Raw genomic sequence first — 22,193 nt, forward strand, 5'->3', positions numbered from 1 at the left:
CCCTTTGGCTTCAAGATGATTTCTACCATTTTCTCCCAACTTAACTGCCTGTCCTCTCCTGCTATGCACAGCTACTTTGTCATATAAGGTCCTAACCAAATGGTATTTGGTGACTGCTAGACTTGCTCACTTACTGTATTCCCCGGACATAAGGGATTTTGCTGGACTTATCCCATGCTGGGTCATTTTGGGACAAAAGTGTTCACACTTTTGAATAGGTTTCTTTGGGACCCACCTTTCTAGAGATCCTTGGTTCGCCGTATTCCATTTTAAACCACTGGGTCTCATCAAACGACTATTCAGATTAGCACATTACATCTGGGCGTCAAAACTGACCATAGCTGGCACCTGGAAGGGACAATTCATTTGTTTCTCTGAGGTCAAAACTAGGTTTCAGTTTTTTGATTCATATTATTATGATGACTGTGTTTGTACAGTGTTAACCTGTACGCCCCTTTGTTATGTTTTTTAGGGTTTGTTTACTTTATTTTGCTATGCTTTTATTTTTAGAATTATTTTGATTTTTAGAATCTTTGTGGCAACGTGGGGCTGCAACCCCTTATTCACCAGTTACGCCATATTGCCTGTTATTTTGTCAAAATTGAAAACAATAAAACACTATAGCAATCACTGGATAAGAAACTCAAGTCAAGCAGCTAAGCCAGACTCTCAACCTCTTTACCTGCGAGGAAACATTAAAAAGCTTCCAGATCTTGGAGAACGAAAATTATTACATCTACACCTTATGGTACATTTTCATGACCAGCAAGTTGTAGAAAAATGTAAATAAAAGGATAAAGAATGTGGCTTACCCACTGTATTTGACACAAGGATAGATCATTTCTACCACTCCCTGCTCTTACAATGAAAAAATTGTGGAAAAACCTACCATTAGTGGTCAGTGTAGAAGTGACTCCTTACTTTGGTGGTTTGTGGAAACTTGCCCCCTTGCATTTGGGATCAGTGTAAGTGAGAGAAGGTTTAACTATTGCTAATTGCTCAATAAATTCCTAGCAACCCAGGAAAAAAACTAGGATTCCATGGAACCTTGGTTGACTAAGGCCAAGCTAAGCTGTACTTTTGTGTGCATTTTGATGTTTCGTTTTCAGCTCTATCTGGATTTTACTGTTACATTATTATTTTGGAGGGCTCTAAGGCACGCTAGAAACTTGGTGGGCTTAATCTCTGTTTGCTTCTAGAAATATCCTGAATTTTCTTCTAGAAATATACTGAAATTAATTCAGTTTTACATGTAGAATGTTCTTGAAAATGAAGTGGGAAAATATAAACAGCACAATGATTATACACGGTCCACATTATGCAAGGTTAGTCATTTGTAGGTGATAGTGATGAGGGATGATCTTTGCATCCCCTCTGTGAACATTTTAACACACGTTTTTTGGAAAATGTTTAACAAAAAGCAGAGGAACAGTTGAGAAAATGATGAAACAGAGAAGCAAATATTGACACTGAGGCACCATGAGGTGCCTGGGCCCTAAGGTAAACATTTTATTTCTCTACTTTAATTCAGAATCCAAAATGTGCTTCAATAACATTATTCTAGAGCCTTCAGCACATCGAGTTTTATAAACATAGTTTATTTGAATATTTAAAGTGTGTCTCTAAAACAAAACCTTTTTTTTTAGTTTTTAATTGAGTCAGGAAGGGTTAGAACCTGTGGTAAGTTTTTATGGCTGTCTGTGTCCCCATTGGGGAAATTTCCCCTTTGATGTATAATGGCTATCATTGGCACAGAGAAAAAAAAGAGACGAAACACAACATTTTTAAATTGTTACCAGAATATGAGAGAAAATCTTCTAATGGGCACACCTGTTCGAAGATTAACTGTAATCTAAGTGCAATTCTGCTACTTTGGGAGATTCCCTCTAACTTCCTGTTTCGTCTCTGCAACAGGGAGTGAAGGGTTCTCCAAGGGGACACAGCAAAATAATAACCTGGCAGGTGTATAAAAAAAATAGCTGTAATTTTTCCATTAAGATCCTTTATCAGAGTGCCCATTTACTCATCATAAGATGGAGCAATAGGCAACATTAACTCCTTTTCCCTTGACTCCCTGGACTTCATGCCCAGGGAGGAACAGCTCAGATAGGTCACATCAGATGAGGCAAAGGTAGCTTGGCAAACGATCTGTGGGCAGATGAAAGGCCCTCCACTGATAGAACAGCAGTGCGGGCAGACAAGCAGGAGCCCAATAGCATGCAGCTTCTTCAGAAGACCCAGCTATTGTGGGGAGCACCTCCCTGAATGATAAGAGGTTATTCCAGATCCAGTTGGGTTCTCCACTCCTCTGTGTCCTTAAGCTTTAGATACTTCCAGCTTTTCACCTGTGTTACCAAAGCTAACCAGACTTCACTGAGAGTGACAATGTCTATTAGAATAAAAGCCTCGTAGACTGCAGTAATGAGTCTCAACTTGACTTTGTTGTTATAGAGTCTTATAAGAGAAGTTGGTACTTTTTTTTCCAATCATACTTACCTAGGTGGTCTGTCCCCAGCCCGCTCCAAGACTGAGAATCAAGCGATCAAACACCACAGATCAATCTGTTTTCAGTGCTCTGTGAGCAGAGAGCTAGTGACTGTCGTTCACTGCTGTATGCTGTACCCCCCCCCCCCCCCCACACTGGGCTGTGGGGGGAATGGGAGTGGCTGACTCAGGCTCTCAGCTGAGCTAGGTGCCAATCCAGGTATCTGAGTGGATCCCGACCTCATGGTCGTGATCTTTCCCCAGCCTGGACTGGCTCTGTGACTTCAGTCAACAGGGAGCTTCAGATCGCTGTCAGCTGAAGACGGATCACAGGAGTGCAGAACGGACTTTACTCCTGTGAGCCCCAGGAAAAGAATGGCCAAACAAGCTTTCACCGAACTTCTCCTTTAAAGAAACTATTCTATGCAGCCACATGTTACCCTGATTGAAAAACAGAGACATTGTTATGAAAAGGCCATGTTTGTGTAGCTTTCATATGATTGTGCTGCTTTCATTATTCTGCAGCATATGCATGGTTTTTGCCACCGTGAACCTTTTTTGCTTTTATCTTTGCACAGTAAACTGTAAGTTACAATTACTTTCTTTCTGATCATTTGTCCAATTACCCATTCTGTTAAAGTCCCAATTTAGGCACTTCCTGTTATAGGGTACCAATGCTTTGTCCCTGCGTTTCTTCACCTTGTCACGTGAGCTTTCGCTAGAGACCAAAAGTGGCCATTTCAACACACATTATGCAGGCATGGTGCACTGTTGACACCATCATCTGCCCGGACCAGGTTTAGTCATTGCTGGAGTTCTTATGGACTTGTGGTTGCAGAAAGGCTTCAGGTGGTAAAAACAGCAAAAGCAAGTATTTTGTTACAAAGGCAATCATTTTATAATTCACAGTGCCTTACCAAATATAATGTCATTAGGTGTCAAATCTATTTTAAGAGACATCATCACCTTGCCCATGCAAGGCTGCATATTATTCCTTGTGCAGCCTCACTTCATTAAAAAATAAAGCTACAAATAGAGGTTGATCTATTAAAAGCAAATAAGATGCTCATTTATCTAGGGAATTTGCCCCAGAGCTTAGCTAATGTGGTGAAGTATACCCAATCACATGCAAGGAAAAAACAAAACAAAACAGCATTTATGCTTGCACGTGATTGGCTGATGGAAGTCCGCTCATTCATTAGGTAATGGAAAATTCCCTCCCAAAGTGCAATTCACTTGCAAACTGAACAGTCTATTTGCCTTTAGCAAATCCATCTTTTAGTCCTTATACACTTCCTGCCCACTGTATGCAGAATGAAAGTGGTCGGGGAGTGGTTCAGTTATCCTGACTGGGCATCATATGGCCAGCAGGACAAGCCGCGATCGTGCGCCCTCAGGGGCGTGCAGCTCGGCTATCTGTGGTGTTGTTTGTCAGTCTGACACACTGCATCTCCAATTGAGGTAAAGAACCTCTGATGTAGGCACTTTACCACATGATCAGCTGTGTCCAATCACAGCTGATCACAGTGTAAATAGGAAGAGCCGTTTATCGGCTTTTCCTCCACTCGCACTGCCAGATGTGAGTAGAAGAGAGCTGATCGGCGGCTCTCCTGAAGAGGGGGGGGGTCTGATTTATTATCATTGTGGCCCCCCCAAGGATACCCACCCACGACCACCAGGGATGCTCACCCAGGACCAACAGGTATGCCAATCAATGCCAAATAGGCATCAGCGATGCCTGCCAGTGCCACCTATCAGTGCCGCCCATGAGTGCCCATCAGTGTCACCCATCAGTGCCTGTCAGTGCAGCCTATCAGTGCCCATCAGTGCTGCATATAAGTGCCTCATCATCAGTGCCACCTCATCAGTGCTGCCTCATCAGTGCCAATCAGCACTGCCTCATCAGTGCCCATCAGTGCAGCCTCATCAATGCCCATCAGTGAAAGAGAAAACTTATTTATTTACAAAGTTTTGTAATAGAAACAGGGAAAAACGTATTTTCTTTTAAATTTTTGGCATTTTTTTTACTTGTAGCGCAAAAAATAAAAACCCCAGAGGTGATCAAAAACCACCAAAAGACAGCTCGGAGACATGAGAAGAGGAGGATCGGGGTTGCTCTGTGCAAAACCACTGCACAGAGCAGGTAGGTATAACATGTTTGTTTTTTTTGTTTTTAAATTGCCTTTAATATTACTTTAATATACTGTATATTGTGACATATTTCATACAGTGAAATTTCTTAGATGGCATATGTTATGTGCAGTGATTTTAATATTAACATAGATGTAATTAATAGGAATTCTGACATTAAAAGATGAAACATGGATGTAATCTTGTATATGTTTCAAGAAAAACATTCAAACACTTGAACAGGACTGTACATGAATTGAGCATGTGTGCCCCCCGGAGAGCTGGCCTGCAGCCAGACACCTCCAAACCACAGACGGAGCTCCTAAAATCACAAATATCTTTTCAGCAAATCCCCACCTATCGTTGTACACAGAGTCATATTTTCTTTCCTCCTGAGATTGCTGTGGGGGGTTTTCACAGAGTGATGGGCTATGGGTTAAAGTGCATGGTTTGATGTTATGCAAGTTTGTTGAAGTGGGCCACTATCCAGTTGGGACTGGATATATTGGCAGGGTAAATATAGGTCTTTTACCTTTCTGCTGGAGTTACGAAACTGTGTGACTGTGGGGCTGTATATAAGGCACTCAGGCACACCATTCCTGGGTTTCTTACATTTGGAAGCAGCTGGATTTTCTGTAAGATGATCGTCTTCTCTACTAACTTCTCTCTGGACCTACTTCAGCTACCTGAACATGGTCGTTTCATGATCATTAACATTTGACAGTGGATTTTATATTAGAAGCTCCATAAAATAATTACTGGGAATATTTAATGGCAAATTATCTAAAGGCAGAATAGCAAAAATGTATTAGTTTCCAATATAACTAATCATGTTTATTGCCATTATTATTAATTAGGATTCCACGTTTTATTACTGCGTTATTTAAAGTATAGATAATGTTAATTCATTTTACAGTTATTACTAATAATATTCATGATGATGTTGCTGCTGTGGCTATTATTCTTTTTCTTTTTTTTTAGTGTGGCTAAATATTTGTAAAATCATTTTAGCAAATGTAAAATATGGAGAAAATTATTTATTGGTATTGTTCCATAGTATTATTGCACTTATTAATAGTTATGTTTTTAGTATTAGTAGAGGAGTGTTGTATATGTGGAACATTTGTGTACTTATGTTTTTAACTACTTCTAGACTTACTAAATACGAGCAAGTCATGATGATTTTACAAGTGTAGTAACCCATAGCAAATAACCCGACTTTATCTCTTAACACAGCTTACTGCCGTAAAAGTGATCTCATTTGTTGTTATAGGTTAATGAACCTTTCATTTCTAATTATTATTACATTCCAAACTTCTTTAAATTGCCAGGTTTATATTTCCTTTCTATTACTATTATTATATTTTATTATATACAATTATTATATTTTAATTTAAAAAAATAACATATATATATATATATATATATATATATATATATATATATATATATACTTTTTTTAAAATAAAACAGATAGAGGAATTGATAATCGATTTGCTTTTATTTTTCTATATATTTGACAGTTTTTCTAGAGTGGGTCGTGCACTAAAAGATGGACCTCAAAGTCTTTGGGCTCTTTATTGCCCTGTTCTGCTTCTGTTCAGCAGAGAGGGACTGCCGTGTCAGCACCTTCAAAACCATGGAAACATTTGACAGACAACGGGTAGGCCACCTTGTTTTAAATATACCTGTATTGTATGTTTTTTTAGCATTTTTTTCTCTACAACTCTAGAAAAAGGTCTATGAGATAGATAGCTAACTAATTTATTTTTATATTTTTCATTAATATGGGGTTGTTATTGTTAGCTGCTGGTGTAACTGGGCTTTTTAAGTTGGCAAATTATCCACAAATAGATAAAGAAGTGCCTCTAGCAGTTAAAATTTTAGCTATACATGCATGGATTTACATATTTATTTCCTTGTTTACAAAAATTCCAGAGGCTCCTAAATGTTTAACCGCCTAACTTAATTATGATGCTGCATGTAACGAAGAATACCTGCTTAAAATCCAAAGAGCCCCTAACATCAGGGGCGGCTCTAGGCATTGTGAGGCCTTAGGCAAAACTTAGACATGAGGCCCCACTGATGCCCTTAATATACGCAGAAGGCGTTCCCAGATTGAGATTCTCCTGCGGTGGATGGGAGAAGTGATGTGCGGGGACGCAACATCACTCCTCAATGGCTGGCAGGCAGAACATCAGGAGTCTTAGGTTAGGCGAGAGGTGAGTGTAACACAGCAGCATTAAGATGTCTTGTAATGTTTTTAAAGTGCTGCAAATCAGATGTTCGGCATGCTTAGGGCCCTTTCACACCGAGCCGCCTAGGGTGTCAGTGGTAAAGTGGCACTATTTTTAGCGCCGCTTTACTGTTGTTTTAGCTGCACTATTGGGCCGTTAGTGGGGGGGGGGGGGGGTTTAACTAGCTAGCGGCCAAAAAGGGGTTAAATCCACCTGCAAAATGCTGCTGGAGTAGCGTTTTGGCAGCGGTATCACAGCGCTGCCCCATTGATTTCAATTGGGAGCAGCGGTGAGTTCACAGCTCCAAAGAAGCTGCTGGCAGGAGTTTTTCTGACGCCCTGCCAGCGCACTGTTCCAGTGTGAAAGCCCTTAGGCTTTCACACTGGAGTGCATGGAGCAGCTGTTTTAGGGCATTTTGCAGGCGCTATTTTTAACGCTATTACGCCTGCAAAACGCCCTCAGTGTGAAAGGGGTCTTAAGTGAGACAGGGCTCCTAACGCTGCCTGAGCACAGCAGTGTTAAGGTAAGGTGACCAGATTTTTAAAATGAAATCCGGGGACATTTTTTATTTATTTTTCTAGTAATGGCAGCAATCAGTGACTCATAGCGGGACTGCGATATTGCGGTGGACAAAACGGACACTAAGTGACACTTTTGATACTTTGTGGAAACCAGTGACATTAATACAGTGATCAGTGCTAAAAATATGTACTGTCACTGTACTAATGACAATGGCTGGGAAGGGGATAACATCTAGGGCAATCAATGGGTTAAATGTGTGCCTAACAAGTGTTTTCGCACTGTGGGGGAGGTGCTTTTACTAAGGGAAGACATGGATCACTGTACCTGCTTTGCAGGAACACAGGATCAATGTCTTCCATACTGACAGAATGGCGAACTGCCTTGTTTACATAGGATGCAATGTAGTCTATTCACAGACACCCCCAAAGCACACCTGTGTTGAAGTCTTGAAGGCACTGGCAGCCCCACGATTGGATCTGCTTCCCCTCTATTCCTGCTGCTGGACATCATCAGCTGAGCTCAGCTGCCTCTCTCTGCCCGTCGCCTTCGCCACCTGCCTCACAGCCTCTCAGGTCTCCCTCTCTGGGCCCCGGCTACTACTGGGTGGGGAGCGGAGGAAAATGACTGGCTGGGATTTTAGCCAAGGCAGAAGAACATGTGTGCGGAGCTGAATGGGCATATCCTGGAAACTGAAGAAATAGTCCATCTGCTCCGACCAGCACATCATCATCAGAAAGGGACACAGATAATGGAAAAAAATACACCCCCCTAAGCCTCCGGCCCAACCTCCTACAGGAGAGAAAAAAATAAAGGCAGCGGGCAGCAGCTGCCCGCTGTTTTCACCATAGGTTAGGGTGGCCTAGGGGGAAATTGCCACTGTGAACCCTGGCCCAGCCCGCCCCTGACATCATACATCACACTTCTCAGTCTGTGTACAGGAGGGTGGCTAAGTGGACGAAGGTCTGCTGAGCTCCTGCCACCCTTCTCAGTGCCACCCACCATAAAAGCAGCGGGCCCGCAGGTGAGACAGTGATGCCCGGTAAACACGGTGAAGGGGGTTGCACATCGTGGCAGTTGTGGAAATGATAGGCGGCTTCACAGCCACTTGTAACACTTCCACATGAAAGGTCACAGTTGGCTTTACTAAAGTACACATACTCCTAGCTGCTATAGTGGCTTGGTGTGTAAAAAAACAAAAACAAAAAAAAAACACATTCAGCACTGTAAAAATCAGAATCCCCAGCAAGTGGCTGGGGATTAGCATTTTACTGCCCCCCTATCCTAGCCCCTGAGGTGGCGGCTTAAGCCGTCATATGGTAGTGCGGGCCATAGCCCTGGGGCCACTGTTATAGGGAAGTTTTTAGGCTTGGTTCACACCAGTTTTTCACACTGCAGTGCAAATCACATGTGAAGGACCCTTTTTTGGCCCGCACCAGAATTGGATTGCATGGGTGTTCACACCCATGTGATCTGATTCATGTCTGAATTGACAGTTTGCACTGCAATGCGGGAACCCGTAGTGGATTCGCAGGATTCTCGCATCACACCTGCAAACCCACTGTGGGTTCCCGCATCACATGTCACCCGATGGCACAAACTGCTGGGAGTGTTAAATAAAAGTTAATGACACTCCCAAATCAGTTCACATATTGCAGTGCAAACTGCAAATTCGGACAGGAATCTGATTGCATGGGTGTGAAAACCCATGCGTTACGATTCTGCTGCGGATCAGAAAAGGGGTCCTGTGCAAGTTTGGTCTGAATGCAATGTGAATTCAGCCATACTAGCTGTATGGCTGAAATCGCATTGCACAGAAATTGCATGCGATTTGCACTGCAGTGTGGTACAAATCGCATTCAATGTCGGACATTGTTGCAGTGTAAACTAGCACTAAGGCTGGGTTCACACTGCTGCGGGGGGAGATCTGGATGTGATTCGCACCGCACTGCAGTGCAAATCACATCCGATCTCCGTAGCGATGCGAGTTCAGCCATACAGATAGTATGGCTGAATTCGCATCGCTCCCGCAGCAAACTCGCACGGGACCCTTTTTTTGGTCCGCAGCAGAATCGGATCACATGGGTGTTCACACCATGCAATCCGATTCCTGTGCGAGTGTGCAGATCGCACTGCGATATGCGGACGGATCTAGGGGTGTCATTAACATTTCATTGACACTCCCAGCCGTCCGCATAGGGCAGTGTGAACTGCCGGCGGGAGGTATGCGATGTGGGAAAATGCTGCGGATTCGCGGCGTTCCCGCATCGCTATGATGTGAACCCAGCCTAAGTCTGAAATCTTCATCTCTAATCATTGGTGCATGTTGCAGCTGTGAATAGGGCCTGCAGGCAGTATAAGACCCCTTTCACACTGAGGCGTTTTTCAGGTGCTTTTGGGCTAAAAATAGCACCTGTAAAGCACCTGAAAACACGGCTCCCCTGCAGTCTCAGTGTAAAAGCCCGAGTGCTTTCACACTGAGGTGCTGCGCTTGCAGGATGTTATAAAAACTCCTGCAAGCAGCATCTTTGGAGTGGTGAAGGAGCGGTGTATACACCACTCCTCCACTGCTCCTGCCCATGGAAATTAATGGCCAGCGCTGCTGAACTACCGGCAAAGCGGCGCTTTGCAGGTGGTTTTAACCATTTTTTGTCCGCTACTGGGGGTTAAAAGCACCCAGCTAGCAGCTGAAAACCTCTGCAAAAACTACAGTAAATGGCCGCTAAAATTAGCGGTGCTTTACTGCTGACGCCCCAGTCTGAGAGCACCCTTCGGGCCAAAGAATAACAGAGTGGGCAGTTCCTATAGATGGCAGTAGATAATGGCCAAGTGACCCTCTTACCATACCTGGGGATACAGCTCATTCTGGGTTGCCTGTGGCGATTCCGCTGGGTAGAACCCAGATCTGTATTCTGGACATAACTTCATGCCTTTCTTCACAAGGGATGGTGCTGGCTGTGTGGCTTTTCCTGGTGGTGCAGTGCAATGAGATTCTCTCTCTCTCGCTGGAGTTCTGGGTGCACTTCCCCAAAAGCTCTCCTGAGCTCCTGGCTCTCTTTCCCTCCTCTTCAGCTGGACACGCTGAGGGCTGCAGTTTCTTCCAATGGAGTTGCAATGTCCAGACCTCGGGACTACAATTCCCACAATTCTCCTCTCTGCTTCAGTTTAGTGTTTTTTTTTTCTTGCACAATAAGAAGGAGGGGGAAGAAACATAGTCAGCACAGCTCCCGACTACAGTGATTAGAGGAGGAGGGGGGAGAAAAGCCCACAGCTGCTGCTGCTGCTCTCTCTGTCCACACAGACACAGCCGCTCCGATCTTCTGCTGCTCTGGAGGGGGAATGGGCAGGAAGCACAGAGAACCCTTCAGTCTTTCAGCGGCGGCTCAAGCAGGGGGGTGAAGGAGGTCTCCTTTTCGGACTGCACCTGTCATTTGCCGGCGGCTGGCGGGGAGAGCAAGGGATGGGGATCCTGGCACTCCACATATCAGGCAAATTCAGCGATGGCGAGGCCCCTGCGATCGTGAGGCCTAAGGCGATCGCCTAATTTGCCTAATTGGAGAGCCGCCTCTGCCTAACATCCTGTAAAGAAATGAATCCCTTTTGTACTAAAGGGTGCCCCTCTGTTATGGAGATGAGAAATAGGAAGGTGCTCTGTTGTCCAGCAGGGAGGTACTACTGAGTAACGCTGACAACACTGTTATGGCTCGTTTACACCTTCTTCAAAACATGGCTTCGGACACTATCTTAACGTCAGTCAAAGCTCCTGTCACTAAAGAAAATGCTTAGCTTACAGTCCTGTTTACACCTTGCGTTCGCTTCGGCTTTGCTTCAAAAATTATACCCCCTGTAGCTTTAGTGGGTCTTCAAAGCCTTCATGCGGCTATCACAGCTCCAAGTCACTTTGGATAAGTCTCCATGAGCTTGCCACATCTTACCTCTGGGATTTTTGCCCATTCCTCCTTGTAAAACTGCTCCAGATCCTTCAAGTTGGATGGTTTGCGCTTGTGAACAGTAATCTTTAAGTCTGATCACAGATTTTCTATTGGATTGAGGTCTGGGCTTTGACTAGGCCATTCCAACACATTTACATGTTTCCTCTTAAACCACTCAAGTGTTGCTTTAGCAGTGTGTGCTGGAAGGGGAACCTCCGTCTTAGCCTCAAATCACACACTGAGTGGTACAGGTTTTGCTCAAGAATATCCCTGTATTTAGCACCATCCATCTTTCCCTCGACTCTGACCAGTTTCCCAGTCCCAACTGCTGAAAAACATCCCCACAGGATGTGCTGCCACCACCATGTTTCACTGTGGGGATGGTGTTCTTTGGGTGATGTATTGGGTTTGCGCCAGACATAGCGTTGTCTTTGATGGCCAAAAAATAAAATTTTAGTCTCATCAGACCTTCCTCTATACATTTTGGGAATCTCCCACATCCCTTTTTGCAAACTCAAAAATGTGCCATTTTGTTTTTTGCTGAAAGTAATGGCTTTCTTCTGGCCACTCTGCCATAAAGCCCAACTCTATGGAGCGTACAGCTTATTGTAGTCCTAAGTACAGATACTTCAGTCTCTGCTGTGGAACTCTGCAGCTCCTCCAGGGTTACATTAGGTCTCTGTGCTGCCTCTCTGATTAATGCCCTCCTTGCCCGGTCCGTAAGTTTTGGTGTGCGGCCGTCTCTTGGCAGGTTTGCTGTTGCGTCATGTTTGGTTATGATAGATTTCATGGTGCTCCTAGGGATTATCAAAGATTTGGATTTGGATTTATAACCTTACCCTGACTTATACTTCTCAACAATATTGTCCCTTGCTTGTTTGGAGAGTTCCTTGGTCTTCATAGCAGTGTTTGGTTAGTGGTGTCTCTTGCTTAGGTGTTGCAGCCTCTGGGGCCTTTCAAAAAGGTGTGTATATGTAATGGCAGATAATCTGACACTTAGATTGCACATGGTAATTGGTTGCACCAGAGCTTTTTATGGGTTTCATAACAAAGGGGGTGAATACATACGCACATGCCAATTATAATTTTTTTATTTCTGAAAAATAGTTTTATGTATATATTTTTCTAATTTTACTTCACCAACTTAGACTATTGTGTTCTGATCCATCACATATAATTCAAATATAAAAAAAGGGCTGTAATGTAACAAAATAGGTAAAAAGCCAAGGGGGGGGGGGGGGGGGGCAATAATTTTGTTCTGTGCTCTTAACTGTTACCTTGCTATCTGTTGACAATAAGCACCTGCTGTGTTAATCTCAAGCCTGTGTTAGGAATGCGACTTGCAATGTCAGGCAAGGATTTCACTTGACATACTGTTTATACTTTGTATGTTTTTTGTATGTGCAATAAACTTTACTGTTAAAAAAAATAAAAAAATTAGCTTGAAGCACCTACAGCTTTTGGGAGGCTTTAATTCAGATTTAGCTTTGCTTTGTTTTGGAGGTATTGCAGGTGGGAGACACACACACGGGCATCTGCCAAGCTTCATTAAAGCTTCAAAAAAGCTACGTTCTTATCCAAAGCATACATTTAGACCCCTTTCGCACTGATGCTCTTTTCAGGCACTTTCGCCCTAAAAAAAGAGCCTAAAAAAAGCTCCTGGAAACTGCTTCCCATTAATATCAATGGGTGTTTTTACACTGGGGAGGTGCGGTCAAAAAAGTCCTGCAAGCAGCATCTTTGGAGCCCTTAAAAAAGTGCCTCAAAAATGCCCCTCTCCATTGAAATGAATGGAAAGCGATTCAAAAGCGTCTGCAAAGAGAGCAAAAAGTGCTGCAAAATGATTCTTTTGAGTCACGTGACGAAAAACGCCGGGCTAACGCCTCAAAAGCGCCTAATGTTTTATAGGCAGTTTTCAAGCGCCTCAGTGTGAAAGGGGTCTAAGTATAGAAGGAAAGCAATAACACTCAGTTTATAGAGCATCCTAGCAAAGTATGTGGATAATGAACTCAAATGGTCTCATCTCTTCCAGGAGAGAGGGAGGCATGTCCATCCTATGAGCCGTTTAGCAGCATGTCTATTCCATTTAAATGTGAGAGCTTGCCCCCTACTGGTTCCAAGTGGTAGTTGTATAAAATTCATATGCAGCATTTCGTATCTGCCTGAATAAATAGAAAACACAAAATAAATAGCAGAACACCCTCAACATCTGAGATGGACATTTCATGTCTTATTATCTAAGAACACTCAATAATAACGCTAAACAATAAAAAGATGAATTCTAGTAGGTTGAGGTGGATTACTATACTAATTATACACAAATGTAAACATGACCTATTTGAGATAAAATCAAAACCCACTTTCATGAAGACTAATTCTGGTGTTCCAGTGATATTTCACAGCCAAATTCTGGTCCTTGGCTTCACCAAGTACTTGCACTTAACCAAATCCGGCAATTGTTTCTAATACATTAAAACCTTGGTTTGAGAGTAACTTGGTTTAAGAGCGTTTTGCAAGACAAGCAAAATTTTTTAATAAATTTTGACTTGATATACAAGCGTTGTCTTGATATACAAGTAGCGTCATGTCACACATAGACTATCCATAGACCATAGTTGTCTTGATATACAAGTAGCGTCACATCACACATAGACCATCCTCCTCACCATCAAAGTCGTCCTTTCCACGCTGCGCTCTATGAGCGGTTCAAGCTTCTCTTTCAGATCGCTCTACTGCAGGGTAGTGTTCCCGGTCATAATTGTACAACAGCAGTGAGAGCCGGCGGTGCGGAGGACGGTCTATGTGGACAGCTTTACCCCAGATGCCTGCATACTTAGAAGTGCCTCTTTCAATCATCAACCATGTGAGTTGCTAAATGTTGTACCTTCATTAAATGTAACCATAGTGCTACACTTAGAGGCGCCTCTCTTCTCTTTTATACTCTGTAGCTCCTGTTGGATTTTGCTTCTAATCCTCTTGTGGAGTCTTCCATTTGTGGATGGACATACTATAGTTATACAACTTATCACATGGCTATAATCTTTTTATATAGACTATAAACTAATGGTTGTGGAACGAATCATTTGAGTTTCCATTATTTCTTATGAGGAAGTTCGCTTTGATATACAAGTGCTTTGGATTACAAGCATGTTTCCGGAACGAACTATGCTCGCAATCCAGGGTTTTACTGTATTTTATTGCACTATTTCTTGAAATACCATAATAGGGGGAGTTATACAAAAAGAATAAACGGGCAAATCTATTGCATTGTATATTCAAGTAATTGTATTTTTCCAGTATGCTGGAACCTGGTATGCAGTAGCTAAGAAGGACCCAGAAGGACTTTTCCTTTATGATGACATTGTGGCCCACTTCAATGTTGATGAGGAGGGAAAAATGACAGCCACAGCCAGAGGAAGAGTCTTTTTAATGGGGTAAGATATCTATCTCCTGCCATTCAGCTGCCATTTTACCAGATTTATACCATCAAGAATTTCTGTTTATGTAGGTTTGCCCTTTTCCTTTTTTTGCAACTACTGATGGGCAGGGTGTGGTGAAAGGGATATGGTCTGGACCAAATAAGGTCAAACTTCAGACGGGAATAATTATTAAAAAGAACCCCAGGCAACACCCAATGGGATTGATTTATTAACACTGGTGGGTGCAAAATCTGGTGCAGCTCTGCACAGAAACCAATCAGCTCCCAGGTTTTGTTGTCAATGCTTAATTGAACAAGCTGAAGTTAGAAGCTGATTGGCTACCCTGCACAGCTGCACCTCATTTTGAATGCCCCAGTTTTTATTAAATAACCCCCACTATGTGTATTGGGTTACCATTTAATCCTGTCGCTGCCGGACCAACTTGTTTCTTTTTTTACACAGATACTGATTGATACTTAACCCTTTCATGACTAAGCCTTTTTCTGACATTTGGTGTTTACAAGTTAAAATCCCTATTTTTTGCTAGAAAATTACTTAGAATCCCAAAACATTATACATATATTTTTAGCAGAGAATCTAGAGAATAAAATGGCGAATGTTGCAATATTTTATGCAGCGGTGTTTTAAACAAATTTTTTGGAAAAGGGACAATTTCATGAATTAAAAAAAAAAAAAAACAGTATAGTTATTCCAATTTTTTTGTATAATGTGAAAGATGATGTTACGCTGAGTAAATAGATAAACATGTCATGCTTTATAATTGCATGCACTCGTGGAATGGCAACAAACGTTGGTACTTAAAAATCTCTGTAGGCGACAGTTTACATTTTTTTCACAGTTACCAGGTTAGAGTTATAGAGGAGGTCTAGTGCTAGAATTATTGCTCTCGCTCTGACGATCGCGGCAATACCTCCCATGTGTGATTTGAACACCGTTTACATATGCGGGCAAGACTTCCATATGCGTTTTCTTTGCTGCGCGAGCTCGCGGTGACGAGGGCGGTTTGACATTTTTTTTTCTTATTTTTTTTTATATGATTAAATTGTGTTTTTTTTTTTTTTTTTTTATCACTTTTATTGCTGTTACAAGGAATGTAAACATCTCTTGTGACAGTAATAGGTGGTGACAGGTACTCTTTATGGAGGGATCGGGGGTCTAAAAGACCCCCGATCCCTCCTATGCACTTCAAAGTATTCAGATCACCGAAAACAGTGATTCTGAATACTGTATATTTTTTAAAATCCGGCGCCATTGGCAGCCAAGTAAACAGGAAGTGACGTCAAGATGTCGCTTCCGTGTTTACATCAAGGAGACTGGAACAAAGCCTGAAACTTTGTCACTAGCCGCCGGAAGAGCCGGATCATCGATCAGCTCTCAGGTCGGCTTTTAGACGCATCGGTTGTTATCCTCGAAAAGCCAATCGCCCACTCTAAACAACGGTACCGGGATGATGCCTGCAGCTGGGGACATCATCCCGGGATAACCCCCCAAATCCGAGTACGCACATCTGTGTACATTCGGTGGGAAGGGGTTAAAGCCCCTAAAACATGACATATAAGAAATCTGAGAATCTGTAAAAAAAAAAAAAAATACGGCAGATCAACATTTTTATGTTGCATACCATTTGTAGAACTCACACAGCAGTAATGGAACTTGAGGTTTATGGCAACATTACTGCAGGTATTGCCACGGGGCACCCGGGTCAAATAAGGTCAAAGTCAGGATTAACCATGTCTGTTTTTTTTCCTTAGTCTTCAGCATTTGACATTGTTTGTAGGCTTATTTTACACAGGCGCAGTACCTGACATACAGAGGAAAAAGGTTGTCAAACTGACACCTATTTATCACCAGTTATGGCAGCAGAATGCCAGTTTGCGAAGGACCAAATGCTACAACAGAGCTCAGACTGGAGAGGAAGAAACAGAACAAGGAGCCATTCAGTTGTGCTGCAGTGTTTATATGCTAACAAGGGGAATGCTGAAAGGAGGAGAGTGACAGAGAGATTAGCTCATTGGTCTACTGCTTCTACTTCACTGTTCATTCAAAGGTTGTGGGTGGGCAGGAGACCTGTAAGACCCCATACACACCATTAGATTTTCTGCAGATTTTTGTCTTCAGATTTGACAACAGGGCCTGTCTGATTGCATACGAATTAAACTCTAGCCCTGTAAACACGATCAGATTATTGGACTAATTTTTGTCAGTTTTTTTGTTGCATGCTAGTCTCAAATCAAAAGTGAAGGGGTTACCCACCATCAGAAAATTTTCATACGACAGAATTCAACATCAGAAGTGACATACCGTATATACTCGAGTATAAGCCGAGATTTTCAGCCTCTTTTTTGAGGCTGAAAGTGCCCCCCTCGGCTTATACTCGAGTCATCGCTGTCTGCCCGCTCGATCAGCGTGTCGAGCAGACAGACAGCGGCCATTCTATGATTCAAAAGCCGCGCCTCCGGCTCCGCCTTCGCCTGTGATAGGCGGAACACTGAATTTCCCAGCAGCCTGTGTTCCGCCTATCACGGGCATCTTCTCATCCTCGTACTACGGACGAGGATGATACGACGTCCGTGATAGGCGGAACACAGGCTGCTGGGAAATTCAGTGTTCCGCCTATCACAGGCGAGGGAGGAGGCGCGGCTTTTGAATTTTACAATGGCCGCCGACGAAGAGGGCACGGGACGGAGGCAAGGCAAGGCACGGCACGGGACGGGACGGGACGGGACGAAGGCAAGGCACGACACGGGACGGAGGCTCGGGACAAAGGCTCGGGACACAGGTAGGCTGGACACACACACACACACACACACACACACACACACGGATGGAGACACACACACACGGATGGATGGATGGATGGATGGAGACACACACACACACAGGGATGGATGGATACACACACACACAGGGATGGAGACACACACACACAGGGATGGATGGATGGATGGATGGATGGAGACACACACACACAGGGATGGATGGATGGATGGATGGATGGAGACACACACACACAGGGATGGATGGATGGATGGATGGATGGAGACACACACACACAGGGATGGATGGATGGATGGACACACACACACACAGGGATGGATGGATGGACACACAGGGATGGACGGACACACAGGGATGGACGGACACACACACAGGGATGGACAGGCATGTCTCACCCTCGGCTTATACACGAGTCAATAAGTTTGCCAGTTTTTTTGGGGGTAAATTGGGGGCCTCGGCTTATATTCGGGTCGGCCTATACTCGAGTATATACGGTAATGTGTTGAATTGTTTTGTATGTGTTCTTTCATTTCTGAGCATGCTTAGTCTCGCTCTTCAGATTTTTTTGGGCCGAAAACCGTACTAATGAACAGAAAATCAGACATTGTGGTCACATCAGACAAAAATTTTGGGGCCAGAACATCCAGTTTTTGTCTGATGAAAATTCGTAATCAGCTGTCAAAAGCAGCATACTAACAATTTAGAAAATCGTCAGATCGTTCATCAGATGAAATTTAACTTCAAATTTTCTGATCGCGTGTATGGGCCTTTAAGGTTTGATCTCATATTATATGGTTTAGTAAATCTGAATACAAAAAACTGCAGAAAATCGAATAGTGTGTATGAGGCCTTAAGCCTCGTACACACCATCGGATTTTCCAACGGGAATTGTGTGTTGACAGACTGTTGGCCTAAAATCTGACCGTTTATATGCTCCATCGGACAAATGTTGTTGGATTTCCCACGGACAAATGTTGGATGGCAGGCTTATAAATGTTCCATGGACAACGGTCTGTTTTTAGATTTTCCGATCGTGTGTAAACAAGTCTGTCACACAAAAGTCCAAAGTACAAACACGCATGCTCAGAATCAATGCTCACTAAACATGACATTAGCAGAAGGTGCCCAAAGGGTGGCGCTAAAGAGCTGAAAAGCCATGTAGTACGTTACAACATTCGTGTTTGTTGGCCGACAATTGTGTGCCTTTTGTATGCAAGAAAAGTTTCAGGCACATGCACTTTGGACAAAAGTCTGACGTTTTGTATGCGGAAAATCTGATTGTGTGTACGAGGCTTTAGTGTTACGTAGCTGCAACAGAGAAAAATGTACCGGTAGATCCCTGGCTTTACCAGATAGGGCTGTGCTATGTGGAAAGGCTGTGTAAATCTTATTCAGATTCAGAATACTTTATTAATCGCAAAGGGGAATTATGAATTATTATTATTAGGAGCGAACAGAAATACAAATCCTTTGGCAGGTAAAACAACTTGCATATATGATATTTATTTCATGGCTATATTTATTTGGTTGCCTGGAGTTCAGGTTTAGTGGTATAACTTTAGATATACTTGTGTTTTGTTTGTAGCACTATTGAAGTATGCGCTGATATGGTGGGAGTCTTCCAGGACACAGATGAGCCTTCCAAATTTGTTATGAAGTACTATGGACTGGCATCCTATCTTGAAAAAGGAGGTAAGCAAAACACAGTGAAAAAATCATTGTAGTCTGGGTGTAGCAAAAGTGGCTAAAAATAACTCAATATTTCCTGAAGTTTGCATGTTCTCCTGTGTCTGCATGGTATTTCGCACTTCCTCCCAGCATCACTAGGGTCATCGGTTATGCCATGTACCCACGAGCGGTTTTGCCGTCGGAATAAACTCTGAGGCCGCGTACACACGGGCGGACTGTTCGCCCAACCTTGTCCGCTGAACAGTGTTTGGGCGGACAGTCCGCCCGTGTGTGGGCTTTCAGCGGACAGTTTCAGCGGACAGTTGGACGGACAAAGTCTTTCGGAAATTCCGAAAAACTGTCCGCTGAAACTGTGTTTGAGCGAACAGTCCGCCCGTGTGTAGGCCACTTTCGAAATGAGCAAACTGTTCCCGCTCGGAAAGTCCGCCCATTTCGAGCGCGTGTACAGGTAGGCGGGGCCCGCGAAGGAGACGTCGCGGGCTCCGCCGCCTGGAATGGGCTTAAAGGGGAACCCCAACGCCGAAAAAAATCGGCGTGGGGGTTCCCCCAAAGTCCACACCAGACCCTTGTCCGAGCACGCTACCCGGCCGGCCAGGAAAGGGGGGCGAGCGAGCGCGCCCCCCCTCCTGAGCCGTACCAGGCCGCGTGCCCTCAACATGGGGGTGCCTTGGGGAAGGGGGGGCCGCGCGGCCCCCCCCACCCCAAAGCACCTTGTCCCCATGTTGATGAGGACAAGGGCCTCTTCCCGACAACCCTGGCCGTTGGTTGTCGGGGTCTGCGGGCGGGGGGCTTATCGGAATCCGGGAGCCCCCTTTAATAAGGGGGCCCCCGGATACCGGCCCCCCACCCTATGTGAATGAGTATGGGGTACAATGTACCCCTACCCATTCACCTGTGAAATAAAGTACAAAAAAAAACCACAACACAGGGAAAAAATATTTTATTGCACAGCTCCGGGGGTCTTCCGTCTTCGGGGGTCTTCTCGCCGGACTCCTCCGCTATCTTCGTGTAGCTCTTTTACTAGCGGAGGAGCCCGGCTTTCTTCCTCCCCGCTGCCGGCCTCTTCTCCCGACTTCGGGGGTCTTGTCCCCCTCTTCGGTTCTTCTGCCGGGCCACCGCGCCTTCTTATAGCTCTTTTACAGGCGGTGGCCCGGTCTTCTGTCGCCGCTGCCTTCCGTTCTTCTGTCGCCGCCTTCGGTTCTTCTGTCGCCGCCTTCGGTTCTTCTGCCGGGCCACCGCGCCTTCTTGTAGCTCTTTTACAGGCGGTGGCCCGGTCTTCTGTCGCCGCTGTCGCCGCCGCCGCCGCCGCCGCCTTCCGTTCTTGTTCTTCTTGTTCTTCTTCTTCTTCTTCTCCTGGAGATGTTGACTCGACGAGCTCTCCGGCCCGAATGCCAGGGACACGCTCCGCTGCCACTTATATAGTGACAATGGGGCGGTGTCACATGGTATATGTCACATGGGTTGGTCACATGGTGACCCCGCCCCCTTACGATGTCATAGTCCCCATGTGACATCAACCCATGTGACCAACCCATGTGACATATACCATGTGACACCGCCCCATTGTCACTATATAAGTGGCAGCGGAGCGTGTCCCTGGCATTCCGGCCGGAGAGCTCGTCGAGTCAACATCTCCAGGAGAAGAAGAAGAAGAAGAACAAGAAGAACAAGAACGGAAGGCGGCAGCGGCGGCGGCGACAGCGGCGACAGAAGACCGGGCCACCGCCTGTAAAAGAGCTACAAGAAGGCGCGGTGGCCCGGCAGAAGAACCGAAGGCGGCGACAGAAGAACCGAAGGCGGCGACAGAAGAACGGAAGGCAGCGGCGACAGAAGACCGGGCCACCGCCTGTAAAAGAGCTATAAGAAGGCGCGGTGGCCCGGAAGAAGAACCGAAGAGGGGGACAAGACCCCCGAAGTCGGGAGAAGAGGCCGGCGGCGGGGAGGAAGAAAGCCGGGCTCCTCCGCTAGTAAAAGAGCTACACGAAGATAGCGGAGGAGTCCGGCGAGAAGACCCCCGAAGACGGAAGACCCCCGGAGCTGTGCAATAAAATATTTTTTCCCTGTGTTGTGTTTTTTTTTTGTACTTTATTTCACAGGTGAATGGGTAGGGGTACATTGTACCCCATACTCATTCACATAGGGTGGGGGGCCGGTATCCGGGGGCCCCCTTATTAAAGGGGGCTCCCGGATTCCGATAAGCCCCCCGCCCGCAGACCCCGACAACCAACGGCCAGGGTTGTCGGGAAGAGGCCCTTGTCCTCATCAACATGGGGACAAGGTGCTTTGGGGTGGGGGGGGCCGCGCGGCCCCCCCTTCCCCAAGGCACCCCCATGTTGAGGGCACGCGGCCTGGTACGGCTCAGGAGGGGGGGCGCGCTCGCTCGCCCCCCTTTCCTGGCCGGCCGGGTAGCGTGCTCGGACAAGGGTCTGGTGTGGACTTTGGGGGAACCCCCACGCCGATTTTTTTCGGCGTTGGGGTTCCCCTTTAAGCCCATTCCAGGCGGCGGAGCCCGCGACGTCTCCTTCGCGGGCCCCGCCTACCTGTACACGCGCTCGAAATGGGCGGACTTGGCTCCGCCTTACGTGGGCGAGTCCGTTCATTTCAAAAGTTGAGCGAACTGTTTGGCAAACAGTTCGCTGAAACAGTCCACTCGTGTGTGGGCAAGTCCGCTCATGCTAATTTTGAGCGGACTGTTTGCCGAAACTGTTTGACGAACAAGGTTGGGCGAACAGTCCGCGCGTGTGTACGCGGCCTGAAGGTTTTTCCGACGGAATTCCAAAGGAATTCCGCTCAAGCTGTCTTGCGTACACACGGTCACACCAAATTCCAACCGTCAAGAACGCGGTGACGTACAACACGTACGACGGGACTAGAAAAAGGAAGTTCAATAGCCAGTAGCCAATAGCTTCCGTCTTGTACTTGCTTCAGAGCATGCGTCGTTTTTGGTACGTCGGAACAGCATACAGATGAGTGGTTTTCCCGAT

General features: G+C 45.1%; 1 protein-coding gene across 1 annotated transcript in view; it reads left to right on the forward strand.

Annotated features, from left to right (window-relative positions):
* Window positions 1–5,097: 5,097 nt before the first annotated feature.
* RBP4 (retinol binding protein 4) overlaps window positions 5,098–22,193 on the forward strand; it is a 35,873-nt gene continuing 18,777 nt past the window's right edge. The window contains exons 1-4 of the mRNA XM_077455193.1: window positions 5,098–5,249; window positions 6,138–6,277; window positions 14,600–14,736; window positions 19,106–19,212. Coding sequence (XP_077311319.1) covers window positions 6,167–6,277; window positions 14,600–14,736; window positions 19,106–19,212 — 355 coding nt within the window. The 5' untranslated portion in view covers window positions 5,098–5,249; window positions 6,138–6,166. The remainder of the gene's footprint in view (window positions 5,250–6,137; window positions 6,278–14,599; window positions 14,737–19,105; window positions 19,213–22,193) is intronic.

The sequence above is a fragment of the Lithobates pipiens genome, unplaced genomic scaffold (assembly GCF_037356315.1).
Source record: "Lithobates pipiens isolate NorthernLeopardFrog02 unplaced genomic scaffold, aLitPip1_a1.2 Scaffold_25, whole genome shotgun sequence".
Lineage (NCBI taxonomy): Eukaryota > Metazoa > Chordata > Amphibia > Anura > Ranidae > Lithobates > Lithobates pipiens.